General features: G+C 37.8%; 1 protein-coding gene across 1 annotated transcript; it reads left to right on the top strand.

Annotated features, from left to right (window-relative positions):
• The first annotated feature begins 9,307 nt into the window (after nucleotides 1-9,307).
• LOC110092316 (primary amine oxidase) lies at nucleotides 9,308-12,925 on the top strand. The gene is made up of 5 exons (XM_020816820.2): nucleotides 9,308-10,080; nucleotides 11,001-11,385; nucleotides 11,473-11,586; nucleotides 12,125-12,669; nucleotides 12,736-12,925. Exons 1-5 carry the CDS (start codon nucleotides 9,308-9,310, stop codon nucleotides 12,923-12,925), a joined length of 2,007 nt encoding a protein of 668 aa, XP_020672479.1.
• The last annotated feature ends 1,950 nt before the right edge of the window (nucleotides 12,926-14,875 follow it).

Raw genomic sequence — 14,875 nt, 5'->3', positions numbered from 1 at the left:
CCTCCGAAATCCAAGCTTTCTTCTCTTTTCCTTTCTCTTTCTCTCTCTTCAAAATCAGATATTTTATAAAAATGAATTTCTCTCTCCTCAAAACGAGCTGATTTCCTTATAACCTTAGTCTGATCGTCCTGGCCGATCGCGATATCGTCCTGGCCGATCGCGACATCGTCCAGGACGATGTGACCAATTTCCAATCGTACTTGACGATTTTGCAGGACGATACAGGATGATAATTAATTTGCGAAAACCCCTTGCTCTCGGGATTTTGCCATACACTGATCGTCCCAGGACGATCCAAAATCGTCCTGGACTATCTAGTCCAGAAATCATTCCAGAAATCAGCCATTTTCAATGCACTGATCGGCCTGGACGATCTCAACATCGTCCCGGCCGATCCTGGGAGGAAAATCCAATTCAGAGAGGAACAGTAAGGGAACGAGATCTCACACAAAAGACCTCCCATAGTGGTTGACCAACCTACCACCTTCACCATGAAATGCCCTTCTTGTTGTCCTTCCATCCGCTAACCCTATTTCGCTCCTTATCGAAGCCCTAGAAGGTGGCTCTTGACCCCCTCCTTCTTCGATGAGTGGCTCCCCTTGCCCAAAATACCTCTCATAGTGGTCAGCCGCCCTATTGCCTCCACCAAAAGATTTCATCTGTGTTGTTTTCTTATCCATAAATCCTAATCCACCCCTTATCGGAGCCACAGGAGGTGGCTCTTGATGAAAGAAACTCCCCTCGTCAGACTTCTCTAGTCTGATCTCCTTTCCCTTCGATTCGGCCAAGGGAGTCCCAGTCAAATCTTGATTAAGGTTAGCCATCAGAACCACCAGTAAATTATTTGTTTACATCTCCAAGAGCCTTCTTAACATCTCCTCCACCCTTCTAAATTGATTTTCCATATGGTTTTCTATATATGAAAATTTTTCTCCCCATGTAGAGAGCTTCTCCTAGCCGGTTTTAAATTACTCCATTTTGGCATACAATGCCTCCATCTTCTTTGTTGTCATTAATTGGATCTAGGCTCCAATTTCAAAACAACCAAGATATCTTATTTTTCAGCCCAAGAAAGCGCTCTGATATCAATTTGATATGAAACACTTGTAGATCTCAAGTATTTCCTATCAATTTTCGGAAAACAATAAGAATTCTCCACCAAAATCCACACAAAAAACAGGAAAACAATAGATAATTTGTATTATATGATAAAAAGGAAACGAAAAATAGCAAGATACAATTGATCCTCTATTCGAGAGGAGGATCGATCTCTCCCAAATCTCTAGACGCTGCTAGAGCCCAAAAGAAAACCTAAATGTAATATATCTCAAATTTCAGCCAAATTCAAGATGAAATCCTAACCCTTATAAGAGAAACTATTTAAAGTAAAGAAGATATCAAAATCCCTAAACAATCCCTAATTCAAATTTTTCCTCCCAAAGTAATATTTAATTGTGTTGTTTCCTCCCAAAGCAATATTTAATTGAGTCCCTTCCAAAGCAATATTTAATTGAGTTGTTCCCTCCCAAAGTAATATTTAATTGAGTTATTCCCTCCCAAATCATTATTTAATTGAGTCCCTCCCAAAGCAATATTTAATTGAATCCCCTAATTCAAATTGGACCGATTTAAATACTTGTTATGCATTATGTCTCTAAGAGTGAAGCCACTCATCCACCTAAGAAGCCTCATCTCTGCAACACTTAACTTAATTTTATGCTTCTCTTTTAAAGGCCAACACTCTACGCCAGAAAGCATTGCATGTCTCATAAAATTTGGCTATGACTTGTTAATTTATGTTAATGTTGCTAAATCATATACAACATAAAATTAGCTTCTTAAATATTCATACAAATGATAAATTATAATCATAATTTTATATCAACATAAGAGAGTGACTCATGTTTCAAGGTGGTCAAATCATAAAGATAGATAATAGATAAATCATTATGGCTAATTGGTCACCAACATTTTAATAGGGAGCTTTATATAGTGATAAATTTTCTTTAAGATATTAGTTTATCATATCAAAGCTAGTTGAATAAGATAAATGTTTTATTTGAGACAACTTTCTTATTGTTTTTTAAAATAGCTTTTTAATACAAAAATTTCTTCAATTAAAAATATTTGTGCTTGAAAGTTGCTTTAGGAAGCAAGAAGAAAGTTGTCCAAGAAGCCTAAGATAGGGCTGCAAACGAATCGAGCCGAGTCGAGTATGTGAGTGTTCATGTTTGTGTTCATTTAATATTAGTTTGTTCAAGTTTGGTTCATGTTTGTTCGAGCTTTATTATTTGTGTTCATGTTTGGTTCATTTAAATTAATGAGTGTTCTTGTTCGGTTCATGTTCAGTTCATGTTTGTTCGTTTAGTGCTTATCGAGCTTTAAACCATTAGTGTTCAAGTTTGTTTATTTAAGAATCAAGTATTTAAAATATTATTCAAGTTTGTTTGTTTAGTTAATTAAACGATCACAAACAAACTTTAATCGAACCGAGCAATGAGTAGCTTGTCGAACGTTCGGTTCGCTTGCAGCCCTAGCCTAAGATGTAAACTTAATTTATCAAAATAGAAATTTATTTATTGAAGTTTTAAGTTTTTTTAACCCAATTGAAGTCTTGAAAATTGGACTTAATTAACATGATTAATTAGATTTTATTAATAACAAATCAATCTTAAAGTCTAAATTAAAAAAGTAGATTTAATTAACTTAATTAATTAGATTTTAATAACTAGATCCAACCCTAAAGATCATAGCATAATTAAATTTGATTGATTTGACATAGAACATGTATTTGAAATCAACATATTTACAGAACTCTCTGACATGTATATTAAATGCATACAACCATGTCTTTAAATTCAAATAGTTTAAATTTATTTTATTTTATTTTATTTTGCATTTGCAAATCTAAATCTTTTTTAATAATTTTTCTTGAAACTTTTGAGTTAATTAAGATAAATTTATGCACATATTAAATATATAAATTTCAAATTTAAGATCTTTTAGTTGATAGTTAGAACTTCCAATTACCCGATCAAATGAGCTGCATTATTTTTTAATAATTAAAAATGTGATGTCCGTAATATATCTTTTTTATTGAAAATTATAATATATTATTGTTGCGTCCTGGAAAATTCGCGGCGGTAGAGAAATATGAAGATTAATGTCTTAGCTTTGTACGAAGATCCAGAACACAAGCAGATGAAAGAGATGAGGGTGTAAAGTTCATAAGAGACACCAGAGTTTTTACGTGGAAACCCCTAAAAAGGGGGAAAAACCACGGGGCCTGGCCCAGTTTGAATGAATCCACTAATGCTTGCAATTGATTACAAATGAGGCCCATCCTTAGGAAGAAGGCCTTGGCTCAAAGTAACAAATATACATCATATAAAATGCATTGCGTGGTAGAAGTTGTAGAATCAATGTTGATATGTTTGTTTGGGATGGCAAAACCATAGTCGACGAGCGATGTAGATCGGAAGAACCATATTCGGCGGGTGACGGAGGTCGGAAGGATTGTAGTCTGTGAGCGCATAGGTCAAAAGGACCGTTGTATTGCGACGGCGGTCGGGAGGATCGTAGTCATCGGGTGACGGAGGTTGGAAGGACCGTTGTCAGCAGACAATGGAGGTCAAAAGGATCGTAGTCGGCGGGCGACAAAGGTTAGGAGGACCGTAGTCGGCGAGCGACGAAGATCGAGGGGACCATAGTTAGAAGGCGACGAAGGTCGGGAGGACCATAGTCGGCGAGGAATGTAGTCGACATACGACGGAGGTCCGAAGGACCATAGTCTGCAAATGATGGAGATTGGAAGGACCGTAGTTGGATGACAGTGGTTTGGAGGACTGTAGGTGGCGGACTAGCGGAAGTCCTGCTGTGTTCGGCAAACTGGTAGAAGTCTGGCGGCGGTCGGAGGACGGGTGGAAGTCCGGTGGCGATTGACGGACTGGCAGAAGTCCGTCGGTGGTTGGCAAATTGGTGGAAGTCCGGCGTCGGTAGACGGACTGGTAGAAGTCCGTCGGTGGGCAACGATTGGGCTGAAGTCCTGCCGCGATCGGTGAACTGGTGGAAGTCCGACGGCAGTCGAAGAACTGGCAGAAGTCCGTCGGTGGTTGGAGAACGGGTGGAAGTCCGACGGCGGTCGAGAAGAACTCCGGAGGTGGCCGGCAGGAATCCCGGTGGTGGTCGGCAGGAACCCCGGTGGTGGTCGACATGAACTCCGGCGGTGGTTGGCGGGAAAACCGACGGTGGTCGGCAGGAACCCCGGCGGTGGTCGGCAAGAACTCCGGCGGTGGTCGGTGGCAAGAGAGCTCCTAAATTCCTCCCTTACTTCTCTTCACCTCCTCCCTCTCATGTGAAGAATGAGGGTCTATTTATAGTATTTTGTGAGTGGCATGACTTGTAAATATGTGGAGGATCAAGGTCAAGATGGAGTGGTTTGAATGGACGGTTGATATCGATCCCTTGATCATGGACCGTTCATTGGTCAATTGGATGTCTTAATGATTTCAGAATTAAATGATCTTGGGCTCGTTGGATTCGTCTCGTCGAGCCGCTCGATTTGACTATAAGCTTGACACATTTGAAAACTGTTTGATAATCCAAATTGTGATTTGAACCTTCAGATTGTGCTTTGAGTCTTTGATTTGGACTCATTTGGGCTCGGATTGAGTCAAATTTGGTGTCGTTGGGCTCGTCTTTCCGAGACGTTCAGTTCGCCTGTAAGTTTGCTGAAATCAGAATTCAGACGGACTCCGATTTAATTTCTGAAGCTTCCATCTTGATTATGCCTCAAGATTCGTGCCTGATCAAAATAATTTTTGGCGACATATCAATTATGGTGTCCATGGTTTATGCTTATATATTATGATAAAAATTTTGAAAAAAAAGAAATACTGAACAAGTGATTATTTGGATCAGGACAGGCATTGATTTCCCCCATTAATGGCGAGTTCAGATGTATTTACTACCAATTAATGGTGAGTGACACAGATTTCCCCAAGAGTAAGTGGCATTGACTTCCCGATCAATTATAATACTAATTTTATTGTTAGCACACCTCGAAAATATTAACCTATGCTGAGCTAGTCAGATAAGTTGTTAATTACACTGTATTGTGCTTTTAAAAAGGCCGTTTCACTCATTTGGACGTACATGATTATATTGCTTCTTCAACGTTAGAGGTGCCAATATTTGTCAGGATCTAAAAATTTGACCTTATCATACAGATCTGATTCAAGTTCAACAATTCGGTCCATTTTAAAAATCGGGTTGAATTTGAGTTAATTAGAAAACCTGAAAATGACCTGCTCGTGACCTGCCAAACATTGGTCCGGGTCCACCATCAGGGGCGGAACCCCCTTGAGCTTGGGAGGGCAATTTTCCCCCCGATTTTTTTTTTTTAATTATAAGATTCTTTGGTAATTTGTCCCCTCAATCTATCTTTTAGTCTTTATTACAAGAGTTTTTAGGCACTACCCCGTGACCCCGCGACTTGACCAAGCAGTTCGAATCCTGCCAGAGGGCAATGCTCCCTTGGACACCCGATATATCTGCCAATAGTTACTTATAAGTTTGTCCCCCCACCAAAAATTATAGTTGGTTCCACCCTTATCCACCATTGTGGTCTCCTGTTGGATAGGAATCAATGTAAGGTTCGAGCTGCTGCTTGACCCCTTCATGCCCTCTAAAATGTCAACAATTCGAACCATTATCAAATCCTTCCCTACAATTTTGAAGTTTTAAGTAATTTTATACATTGTCCTTATTATATGCAGTTTTTTGCATTTCAGCTCCAATTGGCATTGATCGCTATGACTATAAATCAGTTGATGTTACTTTGGTTTTTAATACCATCTCTAACTTGATAAGTATTGTTGGGAGTTCCTATAAAAGAAGAGATCAACTACGAGCGATATAATATGATAAGATGGTAGAGCAACTACAAAATGATGAAGTTTTCAAAGGTAAATATTTGAATATGCAAAATAGGCTTTTAGCTGGAGATACACGTTGGGGCTTGTACTATAGTTATCTTATAAATAGAATTCTTTTGCATGGTCTATTGTTGATGTTCTTGGTATAATAACATTAGATGGATCAAAAAGTGAGCAAATAGATGAAGCTTATGTCTTACTTGATGTAGTGTAGCGTTTTGAGTGTCTTTATTTTGAATATGATGAAATTTATACTGAGAGTAATAAATAAACTATCTCAGATTTTATAAAAAAAATGAAGATATCATAAATGGTATGGCATTGATAAAAGCTTCAAAGCAAGGACTATAAAATATAAGAGATGATGGAGGAATAGTACTTTGTTAGCAGAAGTCTGTATTTCTTCCAAATATGACTAATAATTTTGTAATGCGAGTAAGATCGAGACATCATTCTCAAGCAAGTACAAACGAACATGAGTACAAGATTAATTCATTTTTTTCAGTTAAGGATATGCAACTTTAAAATCTTAACTATAAATTTGATGAGGTAAATTAATATTAAGTTGCTTATGTGTGACATGCTTGAATAAATGCGACTCATATTCAGGTTTTGACAAACAAAGATGGGTATGTTTGGCCAAATTTTTTCTGTTAGATTTTTTCAGATATAGATCTCTTTATATTAGATAGTCAACTTGAGATTTTTATCATTGATATGATATATAGTGATGTATTGAACAATTTAAGAAGAATTGGAGAACTTACACAAAAAATAATGGAGACTAAGAAAAATCAAACACACTCAACCCCGCTTGATGGAGAATTACAAATAATGGAGGGTTACATCCTTGCCTCGACAATGTATCCCTTTTAATCTAATGTAAGCAATATAAGCATTAACCAAATGTATAGTGTCCTCACTAATAATTAAGTTAATCACGATCACTTTATCACTATTCTTATTTAACTCAACAATTTTACCATTAAACTTTTTATTTACTACTAGCATACACCACTCCAATTGTGAACCTAAAACTAGGTTAGATAATAATGTGCTTTACTCTAAAATTTTGGGATTAAGTTAATAATTTGGATTAAGACAAAAAAAATACATTAATAGTTCAATTCTTAACAATTAAAACCATCCAACTTTACTGCAAACGAAGCAAAAAAATAGTCATTAGGGGTGTCGATTCAGGTTGATGGGTCGGGTTCAGGTAAAACCGAGTTGACTCAGCTCTAAACATGTCAACCAAAATCGGAACTGTTTTTGCAAACTGGTCGGCTATGTCAACCCAGACCCGAACTGCGATGGTTGCCGGGTTGACATGACGTGACTTTGATTTACGAGATTTGGATTAAAAAGCGGGAGCTGAGCTCCTGTTGCCGGTCACTATTTCCAGTTCCGATTTTAAGTCGGCGGTGCAGAGGCGACATGACTCACGAGAAGAAGCGACGGAACGACGACCTGTCGGGCAACACACGTGAAGTAACTCGACGCGTAGGGCAACGTGGGCAGCTGGGCACTCGACGCGGGTAGGGTCAGTAGCAGATGCGAGCAGACCATTTTCGGTTGATTTTCGGGTCAACTAGAACCCAACCATATTTTTGAAACTAGTTGGTTTGTTGAACCCGACTCGTTTTAAAAACGGGTCGATCCAAATCAAAATTTTTTCGGGTTGGGTTTTGGGTCATTTAAAAAATTGACCCCTAAGGCCTTTTCCAACCGAACTCCAAACACATGAATGACACCGCTCAAGAGCTCTAACAGAACAACAAAACTTTCGCTATTTGGTTGCGGGCGAACATTGCGACGTCAATATTGGCGTTCCATTGTTCACCTACGCAATTTTTCTATCTTTATCGGATTTGTGGAAGAAATGCGCGAAAGAGGAGAAAGATGGTTACTGTGCAAAATGAAGTTCGATTGGAGATGAATCGTGACATTTTTTAGTTTCACTATATTTTGGAGTGAAAATGGGATTTTCGGTTGGAGATGCCCTAAGTGTCACTTAAGATTATTTTTTGGATAGCTTTTTTATTATTTTGTTTTTTAGATCTCATATTTAATTTTTATTTGGTAACTGTTTTTTACATACACTCTTAAGGCTCTCTTGTGAAGCTCTGAGATTTCTCCAATCTCTAGCTAGATGGTCCACTCTAGCTAGATGGTCCACTTCATGAAAGAAGTTGAGTCTATTTATAAATTCTTTAAAGTGACATATATCACAAATATAGATAAGCCCCGCAGAACCCTATCGAATGACCCACGTTGATTTTTCCAATCACAAATCGTTTCTTCAATATTTAGGAACCTAAATATGAAATCATAATTAATTGATCTTAGACTCATTAGATTTTTTCTCGTCCAACTACTCAATTCGACTATAAGTAGGTAATATTTAAAAATCATTTGGCCATCCAATCAAAACTTTGAAGTTTCCAACAATGCTTCATGTCTTTGAATTGGGGTCAATTGGATTGTTTTTTATGTCCTTGGATACTTCTCATCTAGATGTTTAATTTAATCATAAGTGCAAAAGCCACTATGGATACGGCCCAAAATTTAATTTTGAAATTTTTTGATTCAGATATGTCTGGAGAGTCGTGCTCGATTGTTGATGAAGTAAAAATTATGTATTTTATTACACCGCAATTTATTTTATTTTGCATTCACAGCCCTTTACACGTTTTCAATAATAAAAAAATTTTGAGGCCCGTTGTACAATGTTTCTGATTTCTGTTATTATATTATATTATCGCGTCCGTCATAAGTGTCTACATATTAAAAAAAAAAATTACAGTGCATTGATTACTTGACCAGGGCATGGTCACAAATTTTTTTTTTTTTTTTTTTTGACATTTAGATCATTTAGAACGAATTATACACATAACTTCAAATTCTAGACCTATAACATTTAGATCATTTAGAACGAATTATACACATAAATTCAAATTCTAGACCTATAAATTAGGGCAAATTATTGCATCGATCACTGTAGCAGAACGTTTTTACTGTAGATAGACAGAGATCTCTGTCAGATGACCGGATGCAATAATTTGCCTTAATTAGAAGCCTCATGTATTATCCTATATTAATATTAACTTTTTTTTTTGGGACATTTAGGCCATTTAAGACAATCACACACACAACGCATACACATAGACTCGAATCTTGAACCTCTTAGTTGGAAGCCTAAGCTCTCAACCAACAGGCTAAGGAGAGTTGTGTATATTAATATTAACTTTAGCCCGTTCTGATCACCGTCAGTACGCTTTTAATGACATCGTATTGTGCTTTTAAAAGAGGCCGCACCGCCTCCCTCCCTCTACCTTGCAACCTGAAGGCCAAAGTTCTAGTCTCTTCCCATGAGCCCATTTTCCTCTCAGTTTCTTCAACTTCTTCTTCTCATCCTATGCTCGCTCAGCTTATCCTTCGGCCAACCCCACCCGCTCGACCCCCTCACGCCCTCTGAGATCTCCGCCATCCGCACCATCATCAAATCCTCCTCCATCAATTCAACCAGCTTCAGCTTCCACTACGTCGGCCTCGAAGAGCCCGACAAGCAAACCTTCCTCTCATGGCATTCCAACCCCACCGCCCATCCCATCCTTCCTCGCCAGGCATTCGTAATCCTCCGCGCCGGCGGCCAAACCCATGAGCTCTACGTCGACATCACCAACAACTGCATCGCATCACACCGCGTCCGCTCGGGAAATGGCTACCCAACGCTGAATATGGAGGAGCAGAACGCTGTGACTCTCTTAACCTTCAACTACACTCCCTTTGTCGAGTCGGTGAAGAAGAGAGGGGTCGACTTAAAGGACGTCGTCTGCAGCACATACACCGTTGGGTGGAACGGCGAGAGGGATAAGGGGAGACTGATAAAGCTGCAGTGCTTTGTGGTTGGGGAAACTGCTAATATTTATATGAGGCCGCTGGAGGGGATAACGATATTGGCGGATTTGGAAGCCATGTTGATTCTCGAGTACCTAGACCGCATTGTTGTTCCGGTGCCGGAAGCGACGGGAACGGATTACAGGGCTTCGAGGCAGATGCCGCCTTATGGGCCCAGAGGAAACCGGGTGGTGGTGGCGCAGCCGGAGGGGAAGGGGTTCACGGTTAGCGGCAACGTTGTCAGGTACGTTCTTATACAGATCCATGTATAAGCTTTTATTTGGTTAGCGCGAGGGTTCGCTGCAAAATATTGATCTGGAGACCATTACTTTTAAATTTAGTCTTTATTTGAAATAGTTTATGTTTTTTTTTTTTAATTAAAATGTTTGTATATATTTTTATTTTGAGATAGTAATTATAATTCTATTTGGCTATTATTATTATTTTTTTGCTGTTTTTTATTATTATTTTTAAATTTTTTTTTGGTGATTTTTTTTTTCAACTAGAATAACTTCGTTATTTTCCCCTCATAAACCATTCACAAACTACTTTGCAAAATACTGCAATCGTCCTAAAGGAATTCTAAATTAATATGATAATTGATAAGAGAAGATATTTGATTGAGACTTCATTTGTGATGTCTTTTTTATTTTTTTTAATACAGATTTTTAGTAAAAAAATTTAAAAATTTTATATTAAAATAACTGCTTTAAAAATAAAAAAAAATCGTCCAAATAAAAATTTCCAAATGAAAGCCTAAAATATAACATTTTGTATTGTCGAGAGGACATAAGTTGTTAAAAAAAAAAGAGAGAGGACATACATTGTTTAGCTTCAACGGTGTGGTGAGTGGAACAATTATTATGTTCTCCGACCGGATGCAGAGGAACATCCGGTTGTAGGCAAAAACGCGTCTATACCGTCAAAAAACTCGGTACACCTCAGTATAGACATATAGACACGTTTTTGCCTACAACTAGATATTTCTTGCATTCGGTCCGGACCAAATAAAATTCCGTGGTGAGTGGCTGCTCCGCGGGACTTCCCTTTCTGAATTTTTGTTTTGTGTTAAAATATTCACTCATACAGTAGAAGACAACAAAATTCATATAAAAACACCCTCTTGAAGAAAATCTCTGTACTAATCCTGAATTTGTGGAACAGATGGGCAAACTGGGCATTGCACGTGGGCTTTGATGCTCGGGCGGGCCTGGTGATATCCCATGCTTCAGTGTTGAATGACGAGAATAATGAATATCGTAGTGTTCTCTACAAAAGCTACGTCTCAGAGATTTGTGTACCTTATATGGACCCGTCGGAGGAGTGGTACTTCAAGGCATTCTTCGATTACGGTGATTATGGGTTCGGGCCACTGTCATCTTCGCTTGAGCCCATGATTGATTGCCCGCCCAACGCCGAGTACATGGACGGCTATTACGCTAATGGGGATGGCTCACCGGTGCACATTCCCAATGTCATCTGTATCTTCGAACGCTATGCAGGAGATCCATCCTGGCGCCACACAGAAATTCTGATTCCGGGAAAAGTGGTAATTAGTTATTTTTTATGCATCCAGATAATTATTTTTCATGCGACTTTCTATTAAGCTGCTTTTGAAATACGCATTGACTTGCAGATCACAGAAGCTCGAGAGGAGGTGAGCTTGGTGGTAAGGACGGTGACCACGCTGGGGAATTACGACTATGTCTTGGATTGGGAATTCAAGACCAGCGGCTCCATCAAAGTTTGGGTAAAAATTCTATCTTTTTTTAAGTAAATGTCATAACACAGCTCGTCTATTGGTTGATAACTTTGACAATCAATCAAAAGATTTTATATTTGAGTCTTCTATAAAATTAACCAAACTATTTGGTTATTAAGAATTAGCCAAATAGTTTGGCTTTTTTAGAATTAGCCAAAGTATTTGACTTTTTCAATGAAGAAATGCATGTTAAACAATTTGGCTAATTTGCTTCTTTTTTAAATTTTTTTATAAAATTTTACTCCTTCACATAATTTAAACTTTGGCTATGCTTCTTCTTAAAATTTTTTTTCTGTTAGTTGCGAGTTTTAGCTATCTATCGAAAAATTGTATGTTCGAGACTTATGTGTGTTAGTTTGTCTTAATTGACCTAAATTTCAAAAAAAAAAAATCTTTCTTGCAAAAATTAACCCAAACTCAATATTATTTTTTATATTAGCATGTTGATAAAAATTAAATTTAAATACTCTTAATAAATCTTTAATAAAAAAACTTGTAGATATATTAAACGTGCAAATCTGTTCAGGTTGGGCTCACAGGAATGATGGAGGTACGGGGCACAGATTACAGTCATGCGAAAGAGATAAGAGGAGAGCAGCATGGAGAGCTGGTGGCACCCAATACTATCGGCGTCTATCACGACCACTACATTAGCTACCATCTCGACCTCGATATCGCCGGAACGACCAACTCCTTCGTGAAGGCCAACATCAAAACAGTGAGGGTGAATGATGGAAAAACACCCAGAAAGAGCTACTGGACTACCGTCAAAGAGACGGCGACCACCGAGGCCGACGCACGGGTTGATTTCCATACGGCGGCGCCGGCGGAGTTGCTTTTTGTGAACCCAGGTGTGAAGACCAAGCTCGGCAACACGGTTGGCTACCGTCTCATCAGCAGCAGCGCAGCAGCTACCTCTCTTTTGACTGACGATGACTACCCACTCATAAGAGCAGCTTACACCAAGAAACAACTGTGGGTGACGCCGTACAACAAGAGAGATAAGTGGGTTTCCGGACTCTATGCGGATCAGAGTCACGGCGATGATAACTTGGCCGCCTGGAGCATGAGGTAATTTCATTTTGGAAGTATTTGCATGGAGATAATACATATTAATTATCAACTCTTTTAATGCAGGAATCGATCAATCGAAAATACAGATATTGTATTGTGGTATACAATGGGCATCCATCACATTCCCAGCCAAGAAGATTTTCCATTAATGTCGATGTTGAGCTGTGGTTTTGAGCTTCGTCCTTTCAACTTCTTCGATAGAAATCCATTGATCAAGACACAGCCTTTCAGTAAAGGGCGTTGGGCTACTTAGACAAAGATCTCTTCGTGGAACAAATGCAAGTTTATGAAGGCAGCGAATGAGTTTAGCATTGATAATAGCTGTTTGATTAATTGGTGTGTTAGCTCCATCTAGTACTTAATTATGGTTATCGTAGTTTTCCACTTGTCATGTATGGCAGAAGCTAGGACCAGTACTCAAAAAGTTCCTAATTAAGCAACCATTATCTTTCTTATTAGTAAATCTAGTTTCCATAGATTGCGCGCTATTATGTTCAGTTTGAGCGCACCCTTCCCTTTGATCTATCTCAAGGAGTAGTGATTCAAGGTTTTCTTCATAAGTCTTCCAAAAAGTTCTATTTTAAATTTTGATAAATATATTTTTTTTTTCATAAAAAGCTCAAATTACCTCTAAGGCTATGATTGAGGTTGCTTTTGGCCGCTGTTTATTCACAACTTTGAAAATTTTTTACACTAAAAAGTTGTTGTTGACAACAGTAAGAAAACTGCCTAACGAAGCCTACGTCACTTAATGTTCCAGTAGAAGCTAGATTTAAGATACATGTTGTTCTAATCCTTAACGCGTTGTAGCTTTCTTTATCAAATCATTCAAAGCAAAAAAAGGCTATTTTGATTCAAACACTTTCTCAAAGTTTTGAACTTGGGTTTAGACAAAGTTTGGAGTTTAGAGATTATGAGCTCAAATTTTGAAATGCCTCATAATGTATGCTCATAAGATTTTCATACATTATTTGAAAGCACTCGACACAACAACAACAATAACATCAAGCCTTTATCCCACTACGTGGGGTTAGCTACATGAATCCTTTTTCTCCATTGTGTTATATTAAAGGTTAAATTCTTGTTTAAATCTAATAAAGAAAGGTCATTCATAATATTTTCTAACCAAGTCTTTTTAGGTCTGCCTCTACCTTTCTTAAAATAAGTCAAATCTAATACCTCTACTATCCTAACCGGGTCATCGAAAGTCCGCCATTTTATGTGACCAAACCATCTAAGGCGACTCTCTCTAATCTTATCTTCCACTGGAGCTACTCAAACCTTTTCACATATATGCTCATTTCGTATCCTATCTTTAAGGGTAAAGCCACTTATCTACCTGAGCATCCTCATCTTTGCCACACTTAACTTAGTATTATGCTTCTCTTTTAATGGCCAACATTCAGCACCATAAAGCATTGCAAGCCTCACTATCATCTTATAGAATTTTCCCTTAAGCTTGAGGGGTACTTTTCTATCACACAACAAGCCCGATGCATTCCTCCACTTCAACCATCCAACTTGAATTATGCTAATAATATCCCCATCTATTTCACCATCACTTTGACCAATAGATCCAAGATATCTAAAACGTGTACTCTTATTAATGACTTGATCGTCCAAAGTCACAATCCCCTCACTGGGTCTATTACTACTAAAATTACACTCCATATATTCCGTTTTAGATCTACTCAAGCGAAAACCTTTAGTCTCTAATGTTGACCTCCATAATTCAAGTTTACTTTCAACTCCCTCTCTAGTCTTATAAACAAGAAGAATATCATCATTAAAAAGCATACACTAAGGTACATCCTCTTGCAAATGTCTAGTGAGAACATCCATGACTAAAGCAAAAAGATATGGGCTTAAGGCTGATCCTTGATGTAACCCAACCGAAATAGGAAAATACTTGATCAAACCACCTTGTGTTTGAACACAAGTAAGAGCTCCTGCATAATATTTGATATTACAAAAAAAATAAAAGTAAAATCATTTGAACCTTGTAGCTTATAATATCAAAATAAAAGTAAGCATTAAATGTTTAGTACAATAACAAAAACATAAACATAAATTGTCTAGGACATGAAGTTTTAACTATTCAACAGAAGGATTGATATAACTAGTTTCTTAAGTAGTTTGTCTTTAAACTTATATATCATCTTCAATAAATATCATAGCTTCTAATTTAGGCTCATCAAGTGAA

The sequence above is a fragment of the Dendrobium catenatum genome, unplaced genomic scaffold (genome assembly GCF_001605985.2).
Source record: "Dendrobium catenatum unplaced genomic scaffold, ASM160598v2 fragScaff_scaffold_716, whole genome shotgun sequence".
Lineage (NCBI taxonomy): Eukaryota > Viridiplantae > Streptophyta > Magnoliopsida > Asparagales > Orchidaceae > Dendrobium > Dendrobium catenatum.
The sequence above is the reverse complement of the archived record's forward strand: the minus strand, read 5'-3'. Positions and strand labels throughout refer to the sequence as shown.